Genomic DNA, 13,013 nt, shown 5'->3' with positions numbered 1-13,013 from the left:
TGAAACCAGATTGGAACTCGTACATTAATTTATTAGTGGCAAGATACTTTTCAACCTGTTCATAGACAATTTTTTCCATCACTTTCGAGATGGAGCTTAGAATAGAAATAGGGCGGTAGTTGCCGGGTTCTAATTTTCTCCCTTTCTTGTGCAGGGGGTTTACTTTGGCCAGTTTAAAATCTTGGGGGACATGTCCAACTCAGCCAAGATCAGTGTAGCTGGCTGTTGGCCTCTCTGTTGTTGTGCCAGTTAAATCACACATATCACAAAACAAGTCATTTCATCTTTCCTGACAGAGGGAGCTGTTTCTCCTTTATTTGCCAACAGATTGCCCCTTCAGTAGGCCTAAATCAGAAGAATGCCAGCTTCCTTTCTGTGTCCACCCTGGTCAACTAAAATTAAAATTAGTTAAATATCTGAACAAAACTGCCTTGTATTCCTAGTATTCAATTTAGGCTATAGCATAATAAGAGAGTGCAGAGTTATAGTTCATAGTGCATCAATGTTACCGGTGCGGTGTCAAAGTCAGCCTGGGCACATCTGAACTTCCATGCGCAGAATGAACCCACGCGGCAGAATGCCGCCGGGGCAAGCTTTTCCGGGATTCTGGCCGACGCTGCAATCTGCCGCGTGGGTGGAGCTTCATTTCCATCCACCAGCTGTCTAAAAACCCGGAAGAGACCCCGGCAGACAGCTTCCTTTGGCCGCGCATGTAATCTTAGGTGTGCCCATGCAGACCCAGTGCCAGTGTCACTAGGGGGCAGGGGTGGAAGGGAAGCCAGGGTCATTGAGCAGCCTGGCAGCTGAGGGTCAAAAAAACTTTATCTGTGGCGGGCTTTTGTATAGCCTTCGGCAGCCGCAACCTTCTCCCAGAGGGGAGCAGGGTGAGGACAGGAGGCCGTGGCCAGGGTGGGTGGCCATAATTTTTCTTGCTTTCTTCAGCGCCTTGGAGTCGTTCAGGTATGTACTTGAGGGAGGGCAGAGGACGGCCAATCACACTCTCCGTGAGATCTTTAGCAGCTGCAGTGGGGAACCAGGTGATGATGGAGTGTGTGAGGATGGACTCCACAATGGCTGTGTAGAACTGAACTATCATGAGCCTCGGCAGCCTAAATATAAGTGTAGAGGGTTTGAGCGGTCAGATCAACGTATGGAACGTCAGAAAAGGTCAGCTCCATATGGAGATCTAAGGGGGGCAGCGGGGGCAGTTTCTTGAGTGTAGGCCTACAGGGTTCTGATAAGGGCACATGGTAGGTACGAGCAGTCTCGTATTCGGCCGGGCCATATTGCATGTATTTTTGATGCCCAAATTTGTGTCTGTGTGTACCCCATAGCGAATTTGATTGGTATGAGGGCTTAAAAAGTGAGGACAGAAAAGTGAGGATGCCAAAAGTGATTGGCCGGAATGTGATGATGTATAATAATATATGAGAGCGCCCCTCACTTCACACGAGTGTGATTTTGTTTTCTTCTTATTGCTTGGCCCATTGTCGCTGCTTGCAGCTTTATTATAATGTTTTTTTTATTAGATGTCACCAAGTGCATAATTGTTGTGATTTTTTTAAATCCCAGTTCATAGGCATTTTAAGCTCCCGACAGCCGTGTGGACGCCATCTTGAAAATGATGATGCCTTTCAAGAACTTTTCCTAACATTTTAGTAGGCCTACCTATGTTTTTTAGCATACACAATAGTAACAGAATCAATTGAAATATCCAACCATCCATCCATCTTCAACCGCTTATCCGTAGTCGGGTCGCGGGGGCAACAGCTCCACCAGAGTGCTCCAGACTTCCCTCTCCAGAGCAACATTTGTGACTTCCTCCTGGGGGATTCCGAGACGTTCCAAGGCCAGTGAGTCGATGTATTTCCTCCAACTGCGCCTTGGTCTGCCCCGGGGTCTCCTCCCAGTGGGACGTGCGTCGAGGACCTCCCTAGGGAGGCGCCCGAGAGGCATCCTAACCAGATGCCCGAACCACCTCAGCTGACTCCTTTCCAGGCGAAGGAGTAGCGGTTCTACTCAGAGTCTCTCTCGTGTGACTGAACTTCTCACCCTATCTCTAAGGGAGATGCCAGCCACCCGTCGAAGAAAACTCATTTCGGCCGCTTGTATTCGCGACCTTATTCTTTCGGTCATTGAAATATATTCTATCAATTATTTGGGGTTTCAACCAACTAATTGGATTCATTGCAAACAGACCACTAGGGGGCGATCTCATTCTACTTGGCCACACTCCCCGAACCCACCTCACCCTTGCCCACTTTGACAGGCTGGAATGGCTTAGGGTTGACGACAGAGTACAGCATCTTGCAATGGGTCTGGTCCACAAGATTCGATACACCACCAAGATACCCAATAAGGCCAATACCTGTCTAAATACTTCCTTAATGTCAACGAAGTCCACACCCACAACACCAGAGGGAGTTCAACAAACCATGTGCAACCCAGATTCGGCACAAACAAGTGACTAAATTAATTTTGCTCCTATGCCACCAAAATGTGGAGTGGAACGCCCTACCAACAGTCATTAACATTAAGACATGCAAATCCCTTGACTCCTTCAAAACCGCTCTCCAAGGGCACCTGCAATTCGAAAAAAATCTGAATCCTCCACCCACCCCTTTTTCCCCTCACTGTATATGTTCCTCCCCCCCTTTTTACCTCCTCTATGATTTCCAGTTTTGGGCTATATAGAACTATAGAAGCGTATATTTTGTGTAATTTTATGGTGTCGTAGCTGTTAATATTACTTCAATCAATCCATCCATCAATCAATCAATCAATCAATCAATCAATCAATCAAAATGCTACACAGATTGACAGGAGTCTGAAATCCAATCCAAAATAACAATAGTCTTTTATTTTGAAAAACGTGACCTGGAAGCGAAGGTAAATGTACAGACGCATCATCAGCTTCACAGCTGTGTTATTTAACAAACGGCCACTGGGGGTCATATAATTTAATTATAAACACACATGGATGAATGATGTATAAAATAGAGCATCTTAAAAGGCTCGTCCAGCAGCGGCTGAGCGCTGCCGCGGAGGACATCTTCTGCCTGGTGGAGAGAACTTTATCACAGTATGAAGGGGATATGTGCAGACATGATGGAGATATTGTGGGGGGACGCAGACAAGATGAAGAGGAGATGGTCTGCAGACAGAGATGCTGCAAGCTGCAGAACCAGAGGAGAGGAGCGCAAAGAAAAGGTCGGCTACTATAACAAACACGTAGCCTATGCTACGCTCCTGTAATTCCTGCAGCAGTGCGCAGCATGCATGCATCCATCAGGATCCAGAGCTGTTTTTACATGATGCATGTTAATCTGTCCTCATTTGCAGGATGCAATATTTATCAGCTGATCGACTCGTGCATGAGCAGATGATGATCTCTGAGCACATTATGCTTTGAATTATGTTTTATTGTATATGTTCAGTTGACTACATTAAGTAGGCTACTGTAGATTAACAATGAATATATATTTGTTTTATGTTCATTACAGAGTAGACTTAATAAGCAGGCTAGATTAATAGAGACAATGCAACAAGTTGGAGGAGATAATTTTTATATAGCTGCATGCAGTTGTTTAATGTTTATTTTTTTATTTTTGTGTTTTATTCTCATTTTCTCATTATATTCTAATTAAACGCTGAATATTTATGTAATAACTGATTGTCCGTGATTGGGCAGACTATAGTCTGTTCCCTATCATTTGGTTTTGTAAAAACTTTTAATGCATGGACACTGGAATTTAAAATGGAGGACCCTGATGTAAACAGTGCTTTTCTGGTTTTCTCCTCGTCACAGCAGTTTTTGTATTGACTGTGCCTTTCGTTTGAAATGTATCCATTCTAGATACTGTGAAACACTCAATCAGACCTGCTTTGTGCTTAGTTCTCTGGTTCCACCTACTGGCAAAAACGTTATGGCCTAACGTATATGTCATAAAATCCCATGTAATATAATCATTTACTTGCAGACTAGATTTCTATATAATTAATATTTAATTGTTTAATATTTAATGATTAATATCACAATATAGAGCTATTATTAACACTTATTCTAACAAAGGAATATCTCTTATGCTACCTTTCAACTCAAGACTGATGCAATGAATAAGACAAAGCTGCACAGGAGGTATTCTACATTGAAGGGTTTTGTGTGTCCAGCCTCTCAGCAGGTGTTTATATGTGGCTGTGGAAAGGAGACTCCACATGAAGAACAACCAAGCTGCCATCTGGAACAACATCAACCACTACGACACATTAAAGGTAGCCTATCTAACTATAAATGCACCAAGTCTCTGTATGTATGTATGTATGTATGTATGTATGTATTTGGTTAAAATGGGTAAGGTTTAAAAAGAAAAGGCAAAAGCATGCTCTGTTGCACTGGCCTAAAAGTGGGTCCTCTAAAACTGCTTCAACTTCTGAGAATGTGTTTGGTTCATTAGCCACCAGATGGCATACCTTATAAGTATGTATGTCTGTATGTCTGTATATGTGTATGTATGTATTTAAAAGGGGGGCTTTTTTGTAAAATCCCAGCCTACAATACCTTCATATATTTAAAATCCAATGTAAGGTTACCAGTGAAGGGCAACCTGCCTATTAGACTAGACCGCATACCTAATGTATGTATGTATGTATGTATGTATGTATGTATGTATGTATGTATGTATGTATGTATGTATACGTATGTATGTATTTGGTTAAAATGGGTAAGGTTTTAAAAAAAGGCAAAAGCATGCTCTGTTGCACTGGCCTAAAAGTGGGTCCTCTAAAACTGCTTCAACTTCTGAGAATGTGTTTGGTTCATTAGCCACCAGATGGCATACCTTATAAGTATGTATGTCTGTATGTCTGTATGTATGTACGTATTTAAAAGGGGGGCTTTTTTGTAAAATCCCAGCCTACAATACCTTCATATATTTAAAATCCAATGTAAGGTTACCAGTGAAGGGCAACCTGCCTATTCACTGGGGACTATGTATGTATGTATGTATGTATGTATGTATGTATGTATGTATGTATGTATGTATGTATGTATGTACGTACGTACGTACGTACGTACGTACGTACGTACGTACGTCTGTAATCAACGTACGTCTGTACGTCTGTAATCCACGTAACTCGAACCGTTCGCCCCACTGACTTCAAATTCGACACACGCGTTCCACACCCCCACATGGAGTGCAGTGCCCGGTGTCGAGTCGGTCAGACCCACAGTTGTCCAGAACCGCCACAAAAAGCCTCTGCCCGGGCTCTGGACATGGCCCCTGCCCAGTGTCCATATATGGAGCTGGACTGTTTTGACATCATTCTGACGTCTGCATAGACTCCATATTTGGGCATGCCTGACAAAGAACTCCATATATGGGCATAAACAAGACACAGACATAATATCTGGGTGGGGCATTCATTTCCAACTTGCGTTGTTCCAAGTAGGCCAGTGCTCAACGGGCAACGCTGTAGCGGCTCCAACGGGCACCGCTCTAGTAGCTATAATATAAGGACACATTCAAGTGTCTGACAACGTATAAAGTCACCACACCAACTATGATGAGGGGAAAAAGAAAACATTTCCTGAAAAGTCAATATTTTGGAAGTTAAAATGTCATCACTTTACCCAAATATAGCTAGGCGGGAAATAGCTGTTTTCAATACATGATAGTTCAGTTGGTGATGAAAGCATGAAATTTGGCACAGATGACCTTCATATGACCCTAATCGATAATCAATCTCGGGCCACGCAGAATTCCAATTTTTTCAAGGTGGCCCGCCAGTTTTAAAAATGGCTGCAACTGTACATACGTTTTTGGACTATATGACTTTGCTGGGGCTGTAAATATTTTATTTCCCCTCATTTTGATGTAAGAGAATATGTTCTGGAGGTATTTCTACCAAGTACGATATAAAAAGTAACATTAGGTTCCAATATGGCGGCATGTTTTCCAATATGGCTGCCAATAAACTGTATAAATGTACATCTGCTCATGGTTAATGCACAGTTGGTGATACAAACATGACATTTGGCACAGATCACCTTTATGACACCCTAATTCATAATCAACCTTGGGCAATGCAGAATTCCTACATTTTTCAAGATGGCCGCCAGTTTTCTAAATCGCTGCAACTGGACCTACGTTTTGGATAATATCACTTTGCTAGGGCTGAATCTGATCTCCCCCTAATTTTGATATAGGAGAATATGTTCTGGAGGTATTTCTACCAGGTAAGATAACAAAATTACATTAAGTTCCAATATGGTAGCATGTTTTCCAATATGGCTGCCGATAAAATGCATAACTGTACTACTCATGGTTCATGGCTCATGGTTAATCCACAGTTGGTGATACAAGCATAACATTTGGCACAGATCACCTTTATACCACCCTAATTGGTAATCAACCTCGGGCCATGCATAATTCCTCAATTTTTCAAGATGGCCACCAGGTTTCACCAGTTGAAATGGCTTCAACTGGGCCTACGTTTTGGACTATATCCTTTTGCTGAGACTGTAATTTTTTTCCCCCCTCATTTTGATATAAGAGAATATGTTCTGGAGGTATTTCTACAAAGTAAGATCAGAAATAACATTAGGTTCCAATATGGTGGCATGTTTTACAATATGGCTGCCGATAAATTGCATGAATGTAATCTGCTCATGGATAATACAAAGAACGGATACAAGCATGAAATATGGCACAGATCACCTTTATACCACCCTAATTGGTAATCAACCTTGTGCCATGCAGAATTCCTCAATTTGGGAAGATGCCTGACAGGTTTTCAAAAGCCCAAAGCCAAATTGACAAGTTTTTATTGTGTTATTGCAGTACCAGGGCACACTGGTTGACACTATAGCTGTGATACTCAGCATGGGGTTCAATGCTAATACATTTTCTAGTTTCCTAAATGCTGTTTAGCTTGCCCCAAATTAAAGTTAAACAGCCACACCTGAATTGACAGGATGTGCCAGCGTGGGAGAGCCGAGCCAAGGAAGACAGGGCTTTAGTCTTTCGGAAGGTGTACAGATCATATAGGAATTACATAGCATTGGATGAATGATCGGACTGGGGGTAGGATAGTGATGTTACTGAGCCCAGCCCAGTTGTAAAGCCCATAATTATTGTAAAGTGTATTTTTTGCCAGGTGGAAACCTGGCATACAACAGCTCATTTTATTTGAGTGACCTAGTCATGATTGGCTGCCCCTATTAAAGCCAATGGGAGTCTGACCACATACTCTGAAATGCCGCCTAAGCTATGAGAGTCTGAACCACTTGTGTAGCAAATCGCGTAGTAGCAACCTAGTCATGATTGGCTGCCTCCGAAGCCCTGACACGACGCAACGCGGCCATAACAAAACACAGTGATTGAACTAACAAAGTTGTTTTTACAAAATTAATTGCATGCCAATTATTATTTACCCCAAGCAACTTGATGCTGGAATTCAGTTGACACTTGGAACAAAGCTACATACCATGACTCATGTTAACATAAGTTAAAAACATCAAAATTGGAAAGAAAAAGGAAGTTAATATCAGAACAGAAAAGTGATTTGGTAGCTTTTGAATGACCTGTAACAAGACAGACAAAACTAAGAATCTGCACAAAGCCATAACTGCATACCAAGCTGCAAAGATGTGCCAAAAACCTTCACCAAGCTTTATAGGATCTAAGTTTGAGTATGGTGATGGTGACCATATTTCAAAATATGCCACGCTATTTGAACCTAGGTCATTGAAAACCTAAATGGATTCTGTGTATGGTAATTATTAATACAATTATTATTTAAGCACATGTGGTGTTGGAGCTCATGTTATAAGATCATGTGGATTAACCATAATCATTTATCGGCAGCAATACTGGAAAACATGACACCATATTGGAACCTAATGTTATTTCTGATCTTACTTGGTAGAAATACCTCCAGAACATGTTCTCTTATATCAAAATGAGGGGGAAATTAAAAAATACAGCCCCAGCAAAAGGATATAGTCAAAAACGTAGGCCAAGTTGAAGCCATTTCAACTGGCGAAAACTGGCGACCATCTTGTAAAATGGAGGAATTATGCGTGGCCCGAGGTTGATTACCAATTAGGGTGGTATAAAGGTGATCTGTGCCAAATGTCATACTTGTATCACCAACTGTGGATTAACCATGAGCAGATGTACAGTTATGCAATTTATCGGCAGCCATATTGGAAAACATGCCACCATATTGGAATTTAATGTTATTTTGTATCTTACTTGGTAGAAATAACTCCAGGACATATTCCCTTAGGTGGAAATCAAAGATTCAGCCTCAGCAAAGTGCTATAGTCCAAAATATAGGTCCAGTTGCAGCCATTTTTAAAACTGGCGGCCATCTTGACAAATTTTGGAATTCTGCATGGCCCAAGGTTGATTATGAATTAGGGTGTCATAAAGGTGATCTGTGCCAAATGTCATGTTTGTATCACCAACTGTGCATTAACCATGAGCAGATGTACATTTATGCAGTTTATTGGCAGCCATATTGGAAAACATGCCACCATATTGAAACCTAAAGTTATTTTGATCTTCTCTTATAACAAAATGATGGTGAAATCAAATATTTATAGCCCTAGCAAAGTGATATAGTCCAAAACGTATAGGTCCAATTGCAAACTGGCGGCCATCTTGAAAAATGGTGGAATTCTGCGTGGCCCGAGGTTGATTATCAATTAGGGTCATATGAAGGTCATCTGTGCCGAATTTCATGCTTTCATCACCAACTGAACTATCACATCAATTTCCCGCCTAGCTAATACAGCTCAAGTTGTTTGACCATTAATGTGGAGATTGTTGTTTTGTCCATCATTGATTAGAATGACCAAGTCAGATGGGCAGGGAAAATAAAAACTAAGTTGGAGTTAGGTGGTTGATCGACGGTTTGAGGAACCATTGAAGGTATAGGAGAGAAGAGCTTTTTAATACTTTTCATTGGTTCAAATCAATATTTGTAAAACCCACACACAGACCTAAAGTGTTTTCAATAGCACAGATGTATTAACGAAAAGAAAACAATTGAAAAATGGGGATAGGTTTGTGCCCGAAAGTGATGATATAGTTACATTATTGGAATGTCCAGCATGTAAAATGATCTGTTGTCTTTTAAGAAGAACAAGAGGGCGAGTGGAGCAGAGACACAGATCTGCTGTGGGACAAAACGGAGCAGAGAGAAGTGGAGCAGAGAGACTCAGGCTTTAAAATCCATCTCACCTGTGAGACCAACCTACACACACAGGAGGACCTCAACCTGCGGTCCAATCTTTGCCAGATCCATCGGTAGGTCTTTGCCAGATCCACCGGTAGGTCTGTCTCATTAATACATAATGGTCTGGTTGATATTATTTGAGATAATCACAATCATTTTTGGATAATCATCAGAGTTGCTTCCATTCACCTGTTGAAAAATAGCCAATCTACAAGCTCAGAGGTCAGCTTGTAGTTGCATGGCTGTGCTGTTGTAGTTTTCAAAGCCAAACAGAAATGCCATAGCTATTTGTTAGTGTAACTAACTGTTGTTAACTTGTTAGTGTAACTAGAAATGCACTCTGTCGATGTGCCAACTTGCGCCTTGCACACAAGTAGGCCATACATGGCCTACATACCATACATGGCCTACTTGTGGGCAAGCAGAGCGCGCAAGTACTGCTACTAATGTCTATTACAACTGCTTAGTACCTTAGTTACTTCGCCATCCGACCAACAGCCAATAAGGGACCACCATTCTTACCCCGACATACATGCATACAGTACATACATACCTACCTAGCCGATCACCAAACGTACCTTAGTTAAGTCATCAGCCAATCCCTGATTGGCAGACGGACACCACCGACATACGCAGCCGATTACAGTACTTGTGCAAGTAATAATAATCACAATTTTGTAGGAAACAAAAAAGGTTCTTTTAACCACACTATTTCATTTGATTATTTGATGTCATGGTTTTTCATAGTTTGTATTATTTGTATGGCGATGTTGACATGATGACATGAGTAAAAAATGTCAAAATCTCCTTTTAAAAACGTCAGCTCTTACAGTTGTTACGCTGCTGCCTTCCACTCACTCACTGCACACTGATCAATGACTGACTGTCTCTCTCCCACCCATGAGGAATACATAATCCGCGCTCTCAATTCCCCCTTTCTCACGCACGGGCACACGCAATATCTGTATCATACTACCTCTCTCTTTCTCTCACTCTCACACACACTCTCTCGTACAAACTATGATGATACAGATATTGCATGTGCCTGCGCGAGAGTACAGTATGTATTCCTCATGGGTGGGAGAGAGACAGCTGGTCAGTGGGTGTGCAGTGAGTGAGCGGAAGGCAGCAGCATAACAACTGGAAGAGCTGTCGTTTTTAAAAGGAGATTTTTACGTTTTTAACTCATGTCGTCATGTCAACATCGCCACAACCTGGTGACCGGACGACGGACATGCAGCGGTGACCCAAGGTGAACGCAGAAGGGTTGGATGCATACTGTATAGCCCATTAGGGGTTCAGAGTCTTGCTCAAGCACACTTTGACACTAACTCTGGGGGAGCCCAGGATCGAACTGGGAACATTGTAGTTCCCATCCGGCTGCTCTACCGGCCACTCTACCCCTGAGCCACTGCCTCCCCTTTCTTTGTGGAAACATAAAGTGATGGTTCTTTGTGGAACCACACAGCATTTTAAATGAAAGAACCATTTAAGAATACATTGTTCTGTGTGTTCCCACAGGGTAGATGATGGAATCATGTCGTCGGCCATGCGTGTGAAACCAGAACTCGCCGGCGTTGAACCATTTGATGCCGTGGATTCAGCCAGCAGCGGCAAGGCTCTTCCTGTGGACTGTTCTTCTGAGGTCATGACCCAGGAAGGAGTCTGTCCTGAGGTCATGATCCAGCAAGAAGACGGCGAACGTCCCTGTTTAGGTCGTAACCGACCGAAACGTAAACGCCAGCCTCCTCACATCATCCCCAAAGTCACGAGGACATTGCCGGCGTTACCTGGGATCAGTTGTTCAGCTCCTCCTCCTTGCAACGTGGATGGGATCTACTTCCACTCGCAGGACGTTGTCCTGGAGCCAGTGGAAAGTCAGGAGAACCGCCTCGACGCCGAGGACACGATGGAGAAGAAACGCTTCGACGAGGAGACTATGGAGGGCATCTGTGAAACCCGCCTGGAGTCTGGGGAACGCCCGAGCTTTCACCTGGAGACCTTCGAAGAGGCCGGTTTTAGTGGCAGAACCAACGGGAATACAGCATTTCAGTGCCACAGGGGTTTTAGTTTGGGTCAGATGCCGGTAAACGGCTCAGAGATGATCACTAGTGGTAGCAGAGCGGGGAAACCACACCGATGGGTGGTCTCCTCTGGAAAACACTTCAACCGAGGAGGTGACGCGGAGATCATAAGTCCTCCTCCTGGGAATGTCCCGGCCTTAGAAACGGAGTTTGTGTGCTGCGTCTGTCAGAAAGGGTTTACCCTCAACGGAAACCTGAAAAGACACATGAGGATCCACACGGGAGAGAAACCCTTCGGTTGCCTGGTCTGTGACAAGCGGTTCAACCAGAGTGACACGCTGAAGAAACACATGAGGACGCATCAGGACCAAGCCATTCGTGACAACATCGGTTTAGAAGTGGATGACGCATGTGTCATTTCACGTAGGCTACTATTGAGTCAGTTCGTGTCAGTTTAGAAGTGGTTTAGAAGAAACGCATGAGGACGCTGCATCCGGACCAAGTCGTTCGGGACAACATCGGTTTAGAAGTGGATGACGCATGTGTCATTTCACGTAGGCTACTATTGAGTTGTTACTTCTGACATACTTAAAAGTCTCAATACTAATTACTCATACCTGCCCTGATGAAGACTCCTTTGCGAGTCGAAACAACTATGTTGGCTTTATAAACTTTTCTAATAAAGTACCACGATTTTATATCCACCCTCTCCTCATTTTTATACCTTTTTGAGTGCTCTGGTCGCCGCCTTTTCTTCAGTATTCCAGTCCCACTGATTGCACTTCCATCGAGCACCTGGTTAATTCTCTCTTTGTCGCTAATTAGTCATGTTTACTATGAAAACCTGCATCCCCTGTCAGTCAGTCAGTCTGCCAGTCACACCTCGTGACACGCTCCATATATGGCCAATACAGAATTCATTCCATATGTTTATCTGACCTCAATAAAAACCCTGTACACTCAAGACACGCTCCATATATGGCCAATACAGAATTCATTCCATACAGTATATTGATCTGACCTCATCAAACCCTTAGATCTCCATATATGGAGCTGACATGTTCTGCCATTCCATATGTTGATCTGACCTCATCAAACCCTTTACACTCAAGAAATGCTCCATATATGGCCAGTACATAATTCATTCCATATGTTGATCTGACCTCATCAAACCCCTAGATCTCCATATATGGAGCTGGCCTGTTCTGACATCACAAACCCTGCATAGCCATACATGGAGAAGACTGGATCATCACCTCTACATCTGACGTCACTGACACCAGTCACGGTGGCTAGCGACGGTTGCTACGTATGTGTTGAATATGTCAACAGGACAGGTGCAGAACGTGTCACAGATTGTGACATAAGGGTGACTTTGCAGAGTTTGGCTGTATAAAAGGCAGATCAGTCTGTAGCATTAAGCATTCTCTTTTCAGCTGTACCACTTTAAACAACAGGAAGATGAAGTCTCGTGGCCGTGTGAAGATAGAGATTGAATTCATTGAGAACAAGCCAAAGCGACGGAAAACCTTTGGCAAGCGTAGAATTGGTGTAATAAACAAGGCCAAACAGCTCGCCAAACTGACAGGAACCCAGGTTCTCTTGCTAGTGGCCAGTGAAACGGGACAGGTCTACGAATTTGCCACCGACAAGCTCCAGCCCATGTTCACTAGTGAGGCGGGCAAAGCCCTGATTCAATCGTGTCTCAACTCGCTACAGAACTTAACACCACCACCCCACATTGAT

The 13,013-nt window shown here is 43.1% G+C and overlaps 1 protein-coding gene across 4 annotated transcripts; it reads left to right on the top strand.

Moving 5' to 3' along the window:
• Positions 1-2,908: 2,908 nt before the first annotated feature.
• Positions 2,909-11,972, top strand: LOC306932332 (uncharacterized protein). Of its 4 annotated transcripts, none has more exons than XM_079514088.1 (4): positions 2,909-3,210; positions 4,171-4,272; positions 9,149-9,314; positions 10,765-11,972. In XM_079514088.1, the coding sequence occupies exons 1-4, from the start codon at positions 2,985-2,987 to the stop codon at positions 11,723-11,725; spliced, it is 1,455 nt and encodes a 484-aa protein (XP_079370214.1). In that variant the 5' UTR covers positions 2,909-2,984; the 3' UTR covers positions 11,726-11,972. The 4 variants fall into 4 exon arrangements, with proteins under 4 accessions (XP_079370214.1, XP_079370213.1, XP_079370216.1 ...); XM_079514087.1 differs by having other exon boundaries at positions 9,146-9,314; XM_079514090.1 differs by having other exon boundaries at positions 3,079-3,210; positions 4,182-4,272.
• The last annotated feature ends 1,041 nt before the right edge of the window (positions 11,973-13,013 follow it).

Source organism: Electrona antarctica (genome assembly GCF_951216825.1).
Source record: "Electrona antarctica genome assembly, chromosome: 11".
NCBI classification, from domain to species: domain Eukaryota; kingdom Metazoa; phylum Chordata; class Actinopteri; order Myctophiformes; family Myctophidae; genus Electrona; species Electrona antarctica.
The sequence above is the reverse complement of the archived record's forward strand: the minus strand, read 5'-3'. Positions and strand labels throughout refer to the sequence as shown.

Excerpts from the sequence above, each read along its gene's own strand:
- LOC306932332 (XM_079514087.1), top strand. The coding sequence starts at position 2,985 with ATGATGTATAAAATAGAGCATCTTAAAAGGCTCGTCCAGCAGCGGCTG. Across the intron at positions 4,273-9,145 it reads ACCACTACGACACATTAAAG|AAGAACAAGAGGGCGAGTGG; the intron begins GTAGCCTATCTA and ends TTGTCTTTTAAG. Across the intron at positions 9,315-10,764 it reads AATCTTTGCCAGATCCATCG|GGTAGATGATGGAATCATGT; the intron begins GTAGGTCTTTGC and ends GTGTTCCCACAG.